Source organism: Drosophila ananassae, chromosome 3R (assembly GCF_017639315.1).
Source record: "Drosophila ananassae strain 14024-0371.13 chromosome 3R, ASM1763931v2, whole genome shotgun sequence".
NCBI lineage: Eukaryota > Metazoa > Arthropoda > Insecta > Diptera > Drosophilidae > Drosophila > Drosophila ananassae.
In genome coordinates, this window is record NC_057930.1 from 7,773,265 (window position 1) to 7,787,143 (window position 13,879).

Consider the following 13,879-nt stretch of genomic DNA (forward strand, 5'->3'; position numbering starts at 1 on the left):
TAAATTAAAATATAAAATAACTCATTAAGTAGATACAAATGAAAAAGTAGCAACAAACATTTTGGTTAGGCTTACATTGTATATACACTTCATGTGATGTTAAGGTACTTATTTGATGTACAGATTCTTCACTTAATAAATATAAAAAAAAAAAAAAAAAAAAAAAAGCAACAAACATGTACTCAAATTGTAATTAGACATGATTCTAACTTTATTGCAGTATTATTTTTCTGGTTATCATCAGAAATAGGAGACCAATAAGATAGTACTAAAGATTCTTAAGTTTTCAAAGGAACACAAAAATTGACCTTAAAAGACTAAAAACTCGTCATTTGGTCTGACAAACGAACGTTCTGTCGCTTTGAGTTATATGGGAAGCACTATTACCCTATTCTAGCTAGCTAGAAGTAAAGATTTGTCTACCCCACATATTATTCAAAGAGGGTATTCAAAATATTGCTTTGCCTCAGGATACATTCTCCAATTTGGTAAGGACGCCTTTCACCTACACCACTTCAGAATGTGTTTTACAGGCCATGGCCCTTAAAAGTATGCAATAAATGTTAAGGCCATCCTGAGCCGGTCATGCAGCTGGAAAGCTTATGACGTGTTTAAAAGCCAAGAGAGCTTGACCTGACAGCCCCCAACGCCAGTGAAAATATTTCAGCCCAAGCCCAAGGCAGGTGCAAAAAATCCCCAGATGGCTTTACTTGCCTTTTCGATTCGATTTGATTTAGCGGTTTGTTGAAATGACAGTGCATGGATTTGTTTTATCAGTCACACTTCAAATAATTCATAGAAAGCATTCCAATAATTTTTAGAAAAAAACTATCAAGTCAAATTTTGATTTAACTGCAATAGAAATAGTAATAAAAATTAATAGTCCAAAAATGGTGAGTCAGGCAACGATTGCGATAACTGGAGTGCTGCAGGTTATGGGCATATCGTTTTTTGTGAACCAGCCAAATAATCAATGCTCGCCGGCACCCTCTTTGGGCGCATATCTTTTCCTGCTGGCCATCCTTTTTCTGCTGTGGGACGGAGACGTGATACCAAAGCGGTACAAGAAGTCCTCTCCAAGGCTATTCGCCTTCGTAGAAATCCTCGCTACGGTTTTCATTACCGAGCTGATAATGTTGATCGGCTGGTGTGGCTACGAGCGAATGGCTTTCAAGACGGCGAGTATGATTTGCCGGCAGTCTGAGTGGTGCGAGTACGGTCTGCTAATAATTATCACAATTTTGGGTGCTCTTATTACCATGTGTATTGTGGCCGAGGTTGTGTGTCCGGTCAAAATGAAGGACACAATGGGGGGCATTTTGGAGGGTATGCCCATTCCTTTGTGCGCCGGTCCAGTTATCGATCACATTCAGGACATCAGGAGCTATGTGATGGGAGCCGTCTTCTTTAGCCAGTTGACTCGGGTGCAGCGGTTTCAGGCAATTCGCGCCTTTCAGATGCAACTGCGCCGTCCGAGGGTCCCGAATCAGGAGAGTCAAAAACCAATGTGGCAGGAGGATCCAGATGAGCAGACCATAGGGCTGCAGCAGGGCATGGAGCTGGAGGAGCAGCAGGAAGCCGAACTGGAAGCATAGCCGGTGCAGGTCCAAGAGTTGTTCTCGTAAATTGTTTATTATTTATACAAATTTATGCCAACAGCTGTTGCTATTGCCGGCCTTGTTGTTGTCGTCATTCTTTCTTTCTTTCCGAGGAGGGCTTTCATTTTTCGATTTTCCGGCACTCGGGGTCCTTCTTTTTGTTTGCTTTTCATTTTTTGCTTCAACTGTTTTCCTTGCGGTGGCCATTTTAATTTTCTCCTCTTTTTTTTTGTGTTTTCCTCCCGCCCATGGTTGTCCTTGCTGTTGCCATGTTAGCCGCAATTGATTTGCCGTAAATTGTATTTTTAATCTGTCCGACAAACGCCCGACATTCGATTTCATTTCGGAATATGTTGAAAGCGATTCTGTTTGTATTTCTTTCCACACCACGGCACCAGCAATTGGGTCCAGGAGCCGTGCAGGGGAGTGGTGGTGCTAATGAGTGTGTCACGAATGTTATTTATGTGTGACGTATTGGCACTCGAGCTTTAAAGAGTTGGCACTGGGAAAAGATTTTTTCAACGAATTTTCAAATAAATATTTCAAGGCTTATCTTTCTCTGCGTCCTCACTGGTCTTATATGTATTCCCTTCAATTTTAAAATAACCTATCACATTTCAAACGAATTTCAGATCATGGGCTTGCAAAAATATTTGTTATACGTCACTTTATTTGTAGATTTTCCCATGATGCAATCGATTAAATTGCAAATTAAGCTGCGGCCGGGCCATCAAAGAGCCGGCGAATAAAAAATAAAGTGCCAGAAAAACAAGAGCCGGATGGTATTTTTGGGCCATTGCTTTGGAAATACAAATATGATTGACAGTTGCCGGAATCGCATTAATGTCACTCGCAAAACACGTTTGCCTTTCTCGCAAGTGTTGCTCCACTTGAGTAATTGAATTTGTGCTTGTGTTGATTTGATGTTGATGGTGTCGAGATGCTCAATGGGCTTGGAATCGTAGAACAAGGGGAAAGTATATTTAATATTTCACATTTCACATGTCAGGGGACTGCGGATGAAGACGAAAGTCAACTCAACCTGAAGAACCGTGTCTGTGGCAGCTCGTTTTTTGTTACACGGTGTTTGGTTGCTTTGCGAATTTAATTAGGTGCAACTGCAAGTATTTCTCTTACCTTTCAGTTGTTTATTAAAAAAAATATAAAAGAACTATAGCCCTCTACAATGGTTGTATGTTAAGATTCACGATATATTTTAATGGTCTGCCCTTAGAGTTAATTTATCCCAAATAACCCTCAAATATAAAATCAAAGTTGTCCTTATAATGCTTGGAAGATTATCTCCATGCACCGCACTCTCAGCTTCTAACTCTCTCAATCCCCCCTAAAAGAAACTTCTAGACTCCTTTTTAGAATCCCTTATCCCCGGACCCCAGCTTGCCATTATCCAAAACTTAACTGCCAACTGTCGTTAGACGCTCACTCCTACTTGCAGGATTCAGGACGTAGGATGGGTGATAAGATGCGAGCTTCAGAGGGTCTGTCAACGCAACAGCCAAAGGAAGAAATATGTGAGCTGCGTACATATGTTAGCACATTTTTAAATGTATTTGTGTCAGGCTGAAGTCGTGACTGCAGTAAATTCCTCACTACCCGAAAATTCCCAGAAAACGGAAAATGGCAAACTCGCTTGAAATGAGCATTTCAACATTTTCAACTTAAGCAGGAAGAAAAATAAGAAGCATAAAAAAAGGACTAAGGGGACAAGGAAACTGGCAATGCATGCCTGCAATTTTTTAAGCAAACATTTTATTTGCTCAAATGCTAGGAAAACACAAACAAAAAACATGACTGAAGGAATGGGAATAGAACTTGAGACACAACCCACATCAAAAGAGCAACTTCTGCATTTTTCTTCAGTTCTTCGTGTCCTTGTTGCTGGTTCTGTTCCTTTTCTTCCCCAGTGCTCCTCCTGTTGACATTTTGATACAAATCTTCAATAAAATAAAAGCAGCTCAAGTGGTCATACCGTAAACAACCGAAATGCAAGGGGATAACTAAGGCAAGCACTCGGAGTGGGGAGACATAAGGCATAACCATAAGTGGCATTGTAAGACCCACTGCACTGTCTTGGCTTCCCTGAACTTTGACTTGACGAGAGTCAGTTGATTGGTACTATGTTTTCTAGTTATTTGTGCAAATGTATAGAAAGAAGATTATTGTGAAATCAAGAGAAACAGTATGTGTTTTTTCCTTTGAAATGGATATAAAATCATTTTTGATTTGTATTTCAAAGAAAGCAGTTAATTGATAGGATACTGTACTAGCTTGATGTAATAAATATTTTCAAATTTTGTAACTTCTATTAAAATAATTTTATTAATGATCGCCTTTTTATATTCACACCTTTATTTAGTTGGAAAATTCTTTAAATCTTCGGTCTCGTAAAACATTTTCGGCAGGCTGTTGAGTTATCCTTTCTGACCGTGTCCTTTTTTTGTGTGCCTGTGGTCAAGCATATGGCACACAACACAGGACAACATGCCGACTAACCACAAAAACACACACAAATACACACACACTCTTTGTCGGGCAATCACGTAACAACAACAATAAGGACAACAGCAAAGAAAACGAAGCTGAACAAAAAGTTGTTAGCCAATTTACTAAATGTCCAGTGTGTGTTGAATTTTTGAAGCTCGTTTGCCGCTTTGTGTACTTTTTCGTGTTTCGTATTGAATAACAAATTATTTGTAGCATATGCTTAGGGGCGCTGACAGCGAAGGACCAAAGACAGAAGGAAAGCAGTCGAGTTACTCAGTATCTGAGTGTCTGAGCATCTGAGTGGGCGTTAAACGGCTTGTTAGCCAGTCAGTCATGGATAGTCCGATGGTCCGACAACTTGTTTGCCGACTGAAGATGGTAATGAAAACAGAATGGAGTGAATAAGTTAAAAACCGGAATTAGTTCATTTAGTTTTGGGGCTTAGCTTAATGTTCTCTGCTAAGTTAAAGTTTAGGGATGTGTGCAGTCAACTTGTTCGCCTCTTTGACCCCAACGACTATCCCTCGGTTCTTTCAGACGGCCGATTCCACTACGTGACTAATTTATCAATGAACATAAAGCCACAAAAATAAAACAATTTTTGAGTGCTTGGTAAAATAAAATACAATTTGTAGGCACTGGCTCGAACCCTGGCTCTTCATTAGATTTGCACTTCTTTCAATTTCTTTTTTATGGCTTTTGCCAAAAACGAAGAATTTATTGCCATAAGTTCAAAGCGGTTCGATGGCTAGCATTTTTCGACCTCGACACGCTTGCTGCATTTTCAATTGCATCTCCAATAAATTGTTTCAAGCCCCAAGTAGTTCCTCGTACTCCTCTTGATTTCGCCAAATTGGCGAAAATAAAAAATTAGAGCGAAAATTCGCGTAGCTTTTAATTTTGCCTGGCCTCTGTGAACTGCAAGAGCGAAATGCATTTAAGGTTATAGGTTGGGTGGCTCTGGGCCAGGAGGGAAATAGGTGGTTTTGTTAATTAGGTCGTAATTGGAGTTTGTGAGAGAAGCTAAAAACCGCCCAGATTCATTTAAGGGATACACCCCCACAATGACATAAGTTGGGCATAATAAAGGGTTGTAATAAATGATGGCTCTGAGGCGACTCGTTCGCTCTGCCAGCAAAGAAAACTGCTGCTCGGTTCTCGGGGAACTTATTGATAAGCTCTACGGTTAACTGGGGGAATTTTTCCTTAAAAACCGTGTAACGCCATTTTTAAACAAAAAAACAAATAAAAATGAATACCTAATTATTAATTTTGCGATTTTTGTGAGATTGGGGCATATAGGAAATTTTGGGAATGATCATACTTACAAAATACCATGTGAAAAAACAATTTGAATATGCTTATCCAACGAGGGGAAGCGTTTGTTAGAAATTGCAATCAGTCAGTAAGTGTACGTGGACACAAAGGTGTAAACGTACACGTTCCACGTTATACGCGTTACCCAGAGAATTAAAATAAATTATATTATTATTTCTAACCAAACCCTTCAAATTATTTGGGAGCTCAAGAATCAAGATCGTTCAAAGACCGACTCTTAAGTCCAATAATTATCGCCGAAAGTAGGCGACGGAAAGAAACGAACACTTGAAGCTAATGAAAAGTGAGAGATCTAGTCATCTAAAGGAAAGGAACACAAAAAAGGACCATTACGCAGGATCACGATCAGGCAGCGACCAAGGAGCCAGGGATTGGTGGAAATGAATAGGTTTGTAGCACCATTTTGGTCGTACGATGAGCGGGTAAAATTTGTGAACAAAAACGAGAGTAAGCGTCAAATTTGTATTCATACGACTAACGGATAAAAATTTCGCAAACGAGATGAGAGGCGTAAGAATCTAAAAAAAAAATCGAAGAGAAAGCAGAAGCGAACTTCAAATCCGAGAAGAGGGACTGAGCAGATAGGCCACAAAGATGGGGTCCATCGCCACAAAGATGGGGTCATGCAAATGGTGAATAACTCGTTACCACGAATCACTAGATTCAGCCCATTTAAAATACTGATAACAAAGAAAACTTTTTGAGGAGATAAAAATTGAAGAATTAAACGACAACCGTGATACGCAAGGAGGCGCCAAAAAATATTAAGAGTATAAAAAAAATTAAACAAAAAAAAAAAATAAAATTAAATTTTGTAACCTTGCATTATAAGGACTACAAAAAATATACTAAATAAAACCACTAGTCAATTATTGAAAATATAAAAACATATATGTCTAATTAATAATCCAATTTTACTTTTGAATAAACTAAACATTTAGTAATATTAATTTCAAATTACAATTTGTAATGCCTTGTTAAGAATTGCTTGACCAATTTTGAAATATCCCCACAAGAATAAAAAACGTTTAACAAACTTTTAAAATTTTATTTAAAACATTTATTTGAGTTTAACAAAACCGTATCACCTTTAGTGAAGATACTGATGCCGTGGTTACCACATTCCGAGAACAGCATTCTTTTGACCGGGCTAAAAACCAACTGAGCTTTAATTGGGCACGTCCTGGTCTTTTATAATCAGGCTGCAGCCAATAGGAGCCAAGATATTAAGTTTCTAAACTAAGAAAAACCCGAGTGGCTTATGTAGGGGTGCTCCAACAAAAAGCTAAGCCAAAATATAAAAGCTTATAACTGGAGCTTGAAAGTTTCCGCAGCAAGAACTTTTCACAGGGGCGAAGATACCGTTATTTTGAGGGGTGGATTTGCCCAAAGTAGAGGCGCTAGGTTAACATTTTGCAGATGCTTACATAATTGTACATTTAACATGGTTTGTTTACAGGCTAAGAGAGAATCTGTGACAGAGAAATGTAAGTAAAATCAAGTTGGGGAAGTATGTTAAGTGCTTAAGAGTAACTTGCACCGCTACAACAAGCTAACGAACCTTTTAAATGATCAGCCAGGCTTCCATTATTATGTTTTAAATACAAATTAAATATTAAATTATTGTAGATTCAAATTAAAAAAAAAGAATCTATTAAATTATCATTAATTTAATATCAAACTTCTAGTTTTATTTCAAAATATTTTCATTTTAAACTGAAACAGAATATTCAGTGGAACTTTCACGCGATATATCTATAGGCTCTTAGGTACAACTGCATGCGCCGAATTGACATCCATTTGGTATTCGATATTTTGGCTTTTGTGGTTAAAACAAATTAAGTGGAATTAATTTGACTTTCTCTGACTTTTCACCTGTGCATCCACGCACACACACACTATCGCATAGACTGACACACACGAGAGCACTGCCAAGTGTGTTTGTGCATTTATGATTTCGGAAAAAGGCCTCGGAACAGTAAGTCTGGAACACAAGCCTTTGTTTGTAATGCTCGTTTTGCTTTTTCGCTGTTTCTGACATTTCGAGTTACCTCTGCCCCCTGACTTTCTGCCCCTCTCAGGCCACCATTTGCCACTGATTTCCTCCCATTCCTGTGCATTAAATATTCATCATGGAAAAAGCCCCGGTAAGCAGAAAAAAATGTTAAAAACCATATACGTATAGCCGTATATCCATATAGGAGATGTTTATGGTAATTTATACTCCGGTGCGGAGATTGAAATTCATGTAAATAAATTGCACCTGTAAAAATAATTAAAGTTGAAATCGCTCGTACCCTAGCAATGGCTAAAATATGAACCTTTCACTTGCCGGTGCATAAATTTACCCACATACACTCAGCCATTTTTATCTGGGCTATATATAAAGCTACTTGTTATTTGTTATATAGTGGCTAAAAAAACCAATCCGAATAAAATAAGTAAAAACTTTCCGCCAGACGATGGAGCACTTGAAGTTGTGGGACCTTCGCCCCCAAAGTGCGGGAACGTCGCTTCAAGTGGACTTCAGACGGCTAACAACAACAACAATAACAATAACAGCCACTCCAATAACAAGGACGATCCACGTGCAAAAATTCCTTTGCTATTTTTCAGGTAGCTCTCTTGCTACAACGGAAGAAGGGCCGCGGGGAGGGGAAAGTGTGGGCCAGGTGGGACACCAGCAAATATTTTTATAATTTCCTTTTCGTGGAAATTTGCATTTTTCTGTTGGGTGCGTTGTGTTGTGCCTGCCATTTCCGCTTTGCGCTTTGCCACTTTGCCATTTCCGGTTTTGACGGCTCGACGGGAATTTCCTATTCCTTGGTCGTAATTGCAAAGCTCTCGCTTCTGCGGATGCTCACGGCCCAGAAGTCATCCGTTGATAATGGAGCGCCATTTTCAAGGCGTTTCCAAATGAAATTAAGATTTTTCAATCACATCACTCGTAATTGCTGTGACTTGTCGCTAAATGTTACGGAATTCCCATGAACATGTGTAATGAATAATCGCTGATTTATTGATTGTTACCCGACACATGGGCCAAACACTTATTCACAAATTTTTCCACATACTAGACCAAATTTTAAATATTTTCAAACAACACTCTACTAATTCTAGCAGCCATTGCCCCCATCCGTAGGGTTTAATTGTATCTCATTGACAATTAATTACGCATTACTGCAATTTAATTATTTACGTTCATTTATCAATTTGTATTTAATTCATCCTTCCTGTTGAACCTACATTTAAACGCCATAAATTATAGCTTTAATAATTGGATCGATTCGGATCCCCCGCCCATGCAGTCTAATTAACATTTAAAATTATCAAGCTGGCATAAATTGTTTGATGGACATAAATAAATTCGCTTAAGGAGAAATGGTGAAATGGTAAAGCAGACAAGGAAAACTTTCCAGACATGGCAAATATGAAATGCACAAAAGGACAATAAGGAAACCAGTTCCGATTGCTGTTTCCCAGGCTCTTCATCCTCGAAAAAAAGACACATTGTGATATACGCGCCGAGAGAAAGCGAGATGACGGCGGTGCATAAAAAGCAAATATATCAATGTGAGCATGAGGCATAAATGTAGCATAATTTAAATAAAATTGCATTAATATGTTTGCCCCATCGAAAAGGATCCGCCACTGCAGTCTGTGCCTTTCGTCCTACGTCCTGCGTTCGGTGTCCTGGGCACTGTTCCAGCAAAGGGCTCCACGTTGGCCATAATTCATCTGGGGCGGGAGCACAGAACTGCACAGATTCCCATCCAGCTGGCCTTTCTCTGTTGCTCAACAAATTCACACCGAAAGCCGAAAAATCAAAAAGCAATAATGATGCCCCAAATGTGAGCCAGCAAGGGTCGACGATAAGCTGAGGGGCGTGGCGGTGGGCCTCGTCTGGCCACCACAGTTGCAAGTATTGGGGCTACGTGGCAAACTTTTCGAGTATTTGTCGTTATAAATTTGACATCAATTGCCACGGCATGTGGCCATGGCCAACGAAGCTCTGACAGTCGAGGTGTGGTTTGGTTTTTCTGAGGGAGAATCCACTGAAGTGGGAATAGTCATGGAAGAAAGAAAAAATGCGCAAAATTTTTACTCTGTATAAGCGGAAACGAGATAATATCTCGGGGCAGAAAAATATTTAATGTTTGTCTTATATTCACAGGTACATACATAAGTACACTTATTTGCTGGGAAGAATTTATATGTGCGGGTCTCTAAAAAACTAAATCTCTATTGGATTTAAGTAAAAGATCCAAGAGCAACTAAATATAAAAAGCAATGGTGAATTCTGGTATTTTGAGTTTAATTCCATTCCAAATTCCATTTAATTTAAACATGTCTGCAAAATGATATTTTATATAATTCTTATATTTCCGTAAACAATCAACAAGGGAATAATTTTTTCTGGCTTGCTCTTTTGGGAAATAAAGCCATTTTGCAGGGGAATTTGATATATAAACAACAAGAATTTAAATATTCCAATTATTTTCAATTCAAATCCGCCAGATTGAGGACGCAAATATGTTAAAGAAAATATTTACAACAGTTTTTATTTTTTTCTCTACAAACAGCCTTTTCCGTTCATCTAGTCAAGAGCTATTTTCTACCATCGTGCGAGAGGATTACTGTGAACTATTTTGTAGAGGTCCATGTGATAATATATATTTAAACGATACGTGCAACATTTTAGGAAATTCAATAACTACCTTAGAATACAAAATTGAAATTGAACGTATGGTTCTGAAATTCAATTGGATAACACAAGTGTTTAATCAATGGAATATTCAAAATATTTCCTCGAAAAACAATATTAAACTTGATCAATTATATGTAATGGGGCTAAAAAGTTCACATGATGCAAGATTTTGTCCCAGTGTGTTTTATTTTAAAAATCTGGCCATTTATGAAGCTGAAGTGTTTGAATTGTATTCTCCATCCTTAAAAATAACAGAAACAAAAGTTCATAATATGCATGGACCGGAAAAGCTGGTTATACAATTTTTTTCTAATATCCCCATGGACTCAATGATTATAAGAAACTATATACGAAGAACCATGAACAATATAACAGAACTCAGAATAATTTCTGGTCATTTTAATTATAAGCTAACTTTTTTCATGGGACAGAATTTATTTGAAGGAAAGTCGAAATTAAAGAAACTGGAGTTTCATACATTAAAAGTCAAAGGCCTAACCGCCGAAAGCTTTAACGATTTACCAATTTTGGAAGATTTGGTTTTCGAATATATTGATTTAGACGATTTTAAATTTTTTCGGTAAGAGTGAAAAATATAATTGTGATTACGTCTAATATTTTTAAAATTTTTCAGATCTGAGGTTTTGCGAGCAACTTTGTGTTATTTAAAATTAGTTAAAATAAATGGATTTGTAAATTTAAAGCACTTTGACCGGTATATAAAATTAAAAATAATTGAATTTAATAGTCGTGCATTTATACCGTTTAAAAATCTAACCGCTTTTATATGCTTCCAATTGAACGATTTCTGTTACTTTACGATTGGCATAAATAACATATCGTGCCCCCCGACGTGTGTGTGTCTATATGACCGAAGCTCTTATAAATTTTCAATAAATTGCTCATGGAATTATTTGCTAGAGGTACAGCCTCTTCCAATTCCAATCAACGGAAGTACGGCACTATTACTTAAAGGCAACAATCTGACCCAGCTGCCACACATATCCTTCCCAGGATATAGTGTTGTAAATGTACTCGACGTGTCCTATAACAAACTAACTACTCTTGGAATAAGTTATTTGCCTTACGACTTGGAATATCTGGATGTTCGATTCAATAACCTGCATACTCTTAGTAAAGACGTTATCCACTATCTCATTAAAATTCCCTTTTTCTACCAATTCGGTAACAAATGGAGGCCCATTTGCGAGGATATGAATCTAATGTTTTTCTTTAAAAGAAAATCAAACACTATTCAAATACTTGGATCCAAATTTAACTCAATATTTGAAAATATGATTGATATCAATACAAAATTTAATATTAAAGAACAGTTCCAAAAAAGCTCTTTATTCTATTTTGCCAATGAAGATAATATAATTAATCGTTATCCTGGAAATGAAATTTTAAAAGCACTCGAATACCTCCATAAAAATATTTCATATTATTTTGCTGAATATGACAAAATTTTATATGATGATTTAAATGCTTCGTGTCCTTATAGATGCTTTTGTTGCAAAGTGCAAAGCTCAAAAAGTTTTTTGATAAATTGTGAAAATCAGAATTTGACCTTTTACCCGGAGCTGCCATACCCAATTCGAAATGAGGCCACATTAATTCTTTGGATTAATAAAATAAGTACTATTCCAAATCCAACCTTTTCTAAGGGCCACGACTCAATAAAATATTTATATATGGCCAATAATTCTATAGTAGAGCTTCCTTTACAGCTGATCCCCAAGAACATCTTAATAATGGACTTAAGAAATAATCTATTATCATCCCTCGATGACGATGTTGTTGAATTTCTCAGGAATCGAAAAAACGTCACACTGGTGCACCTGTCAGGAAATCCTTGGGAATGCAAGTGTGGGGCATTGTCTTTTTTATCCTTTCTTCGAGAACACGAGCCATTAGAGTACGAAAGAGTCCTAGAATTTAGCAACATCACCACCGGAAAATGTCCAAAATCGTGTATTTGCTGTGAGGAAAAATCACTCCCAGATCCTTTCGTTATTGACTGCAGTGGAAGAGGCCTAAAGGATATTCCCCCATTACCATTGCCGCTGGTGGGCCTTACAACTCTATTTTTCAACGAAAATGAACTCGAAATGCTGCCGAACATATCGCATCCAGGTATCGAAAATGTGGCACGTCTTTTCTTGGACAACAATAAGCTTACTTTCATCGAGCAATTACCTAAAAAACTCACCTATCTAGACCTAAGTCACAACAATATTTCCGTTCTGAAAGAAGATATACGTAACTTTCTAGTTAAAAGAATACGCTCTTCGCAAATGATGGTTCGTCTCTCAGGAAACCCATGGTCCTGCACTTGTGAAGAGAGAGACTTCTTGAAATTTGTCAAGGGACATGGCAGAAATATTATCGATTCTGCCGTGATGATTTGCGAAGAATCGGGATATCCCCTTCTTGAAGTAGAAGAAAGTGACATTTGTCCTTCGGCTCTAATTTATTATGCATCTTTTACCGCCTCCTTCATGATGATTATTTTGGGTATTAACCTTTTGGTCATCTTTAGGCAGCCCATTTTGATCTGGTTCTACGAACACGAAATTTGCCTCAGTATGGCTGCTCGGCAGGAGCTTGATTTGGGGAAAAAATTCGATGCCTTCCTGTCCTTTACCCACAAGGACGAGAACCTTGTTGAGGAGTTTGTGGAGCGTCTGGAAAACAGGAGCCATAAGTTCAGATTGTGTTTCTATCTCCGAGACTGGCTGGTGGGTGAGTCCATTCCCGAGTGCATTAACAGATCTGTAAAGGACTCCAGGCGTATCATTATCCTGATGACAAACAAGTTTCTGAAGTCCACCTGGGGTCGCCTCGAATTCCGATTGGCCCTGCACGCCTCGGAAAAAGATCGCTGCAAGCGGCTGATCGTTGTCCTCTATCCGGATGTGGAGAACTTTGATGAACTAGACAGCGAACTGAGAGCATATATGGTCCTGAATACCTATCTGGCCAGGGATAGCCCAAATTTCTGGAACAAACTCATCTACTCAATGCCCCACGAGAAACTGAGAAGGCAATTGCTACATGAATTAGAAGAACCAAGGTTATAAAATAATGTACAATATATTAAAATCAAGCAATAGTTTCTGCATAGTCTTCTACACAAAAATTTAAAATTTTGGCGCCAAAATGTGGTCTTAAAATAGCTAAGGTTTACGACACTATAACCATTTTTCATCCCTTAAAAGGAAACGGAACTACCGCCATGTTCCAGGACTCATTTTGCACCCCTGAAGTGGTTTATTTTCATCCCTTTATATAAAATTTCCAGTGAACGAGCTGAATAAATAGCGCAAAATTTGAAACGTAATGTTATAAGCTTTAGTTCACAATAAAATTTTAAATGGAGTAAATGAGCTTCATAATTATTAAAGAATTAATTAAAGCCCATAAATATTTTTATTCTAAAAACAGAATATAATTATATGACATGTTTAATTTTTAAGTTAAAGTTTTTCTGTTTAAATGTTTTGTCATCAGCATAGCTCGCATATTTTACTTCATCTTAATGTAAAATCCTGACTTCTCCGTTGTTGCAGAAATCTAGTCCAGAATTTTTTATGATTTAAAATAAGTATAGGTTATTAATAATATTGGTTGATTAACATATAATAAAGCGTTTACAAAAATGATTTGCCTTATCACGCTCTTTCGCTGTGAGATTCTGGCACAGACTGACTTCTTTTTGCTTAATTCT

At 37.6% G+C, this 13,879-nt stretch overlaps 2 protein-coding genes across 2 annotated transcripts; both read left to right on the forward strand.

Annotated features, from left to right (window-relative positions):
• Positions 1 to 765: 765 nt before the first annotated feature.
• On the forward strand, positions 766 to 1,682 carry LOC6505357. Its single transcript, XM_001964815.4, has one exon. It carries the CDS (start codon positions 891 to 893, stop codon positions 1,593 to 1,595), a length of 705 nt encoding a protein of 234 aa, XP_001964851.1. The 5' UTR covers positions 766 to 890; the 3' UTR covers positions 1,596 to 1,682.
• A 7,444-nt stretch (positions 1,683 to 9,126) lies between these two features.
• On the forward strand, positions 9,127 to 13,536 carry LOC6502868. Its single transcript, XM_032455109.2, has 3 exons — positions 9,127 to 9,615; positions 10,025 to 10,729; positions 10,784 to 13,536. The coding sequence occupies exons 2-3, from the start codon at positions 10,188 to 10,190 to the stop codon at positions 13,230 to 13,232; spliced, it is 2,991 nt and encodes a 996-aa protein (XP_032311000.1). The 5' UTR covers positions 9,127 to 9,615; positions 10,025 to 10,187; the 3' UTR covers positions 13,233 to 13,536.
• Positions 13,537 to 13,879: the final 343 nt, after the last annotated feature.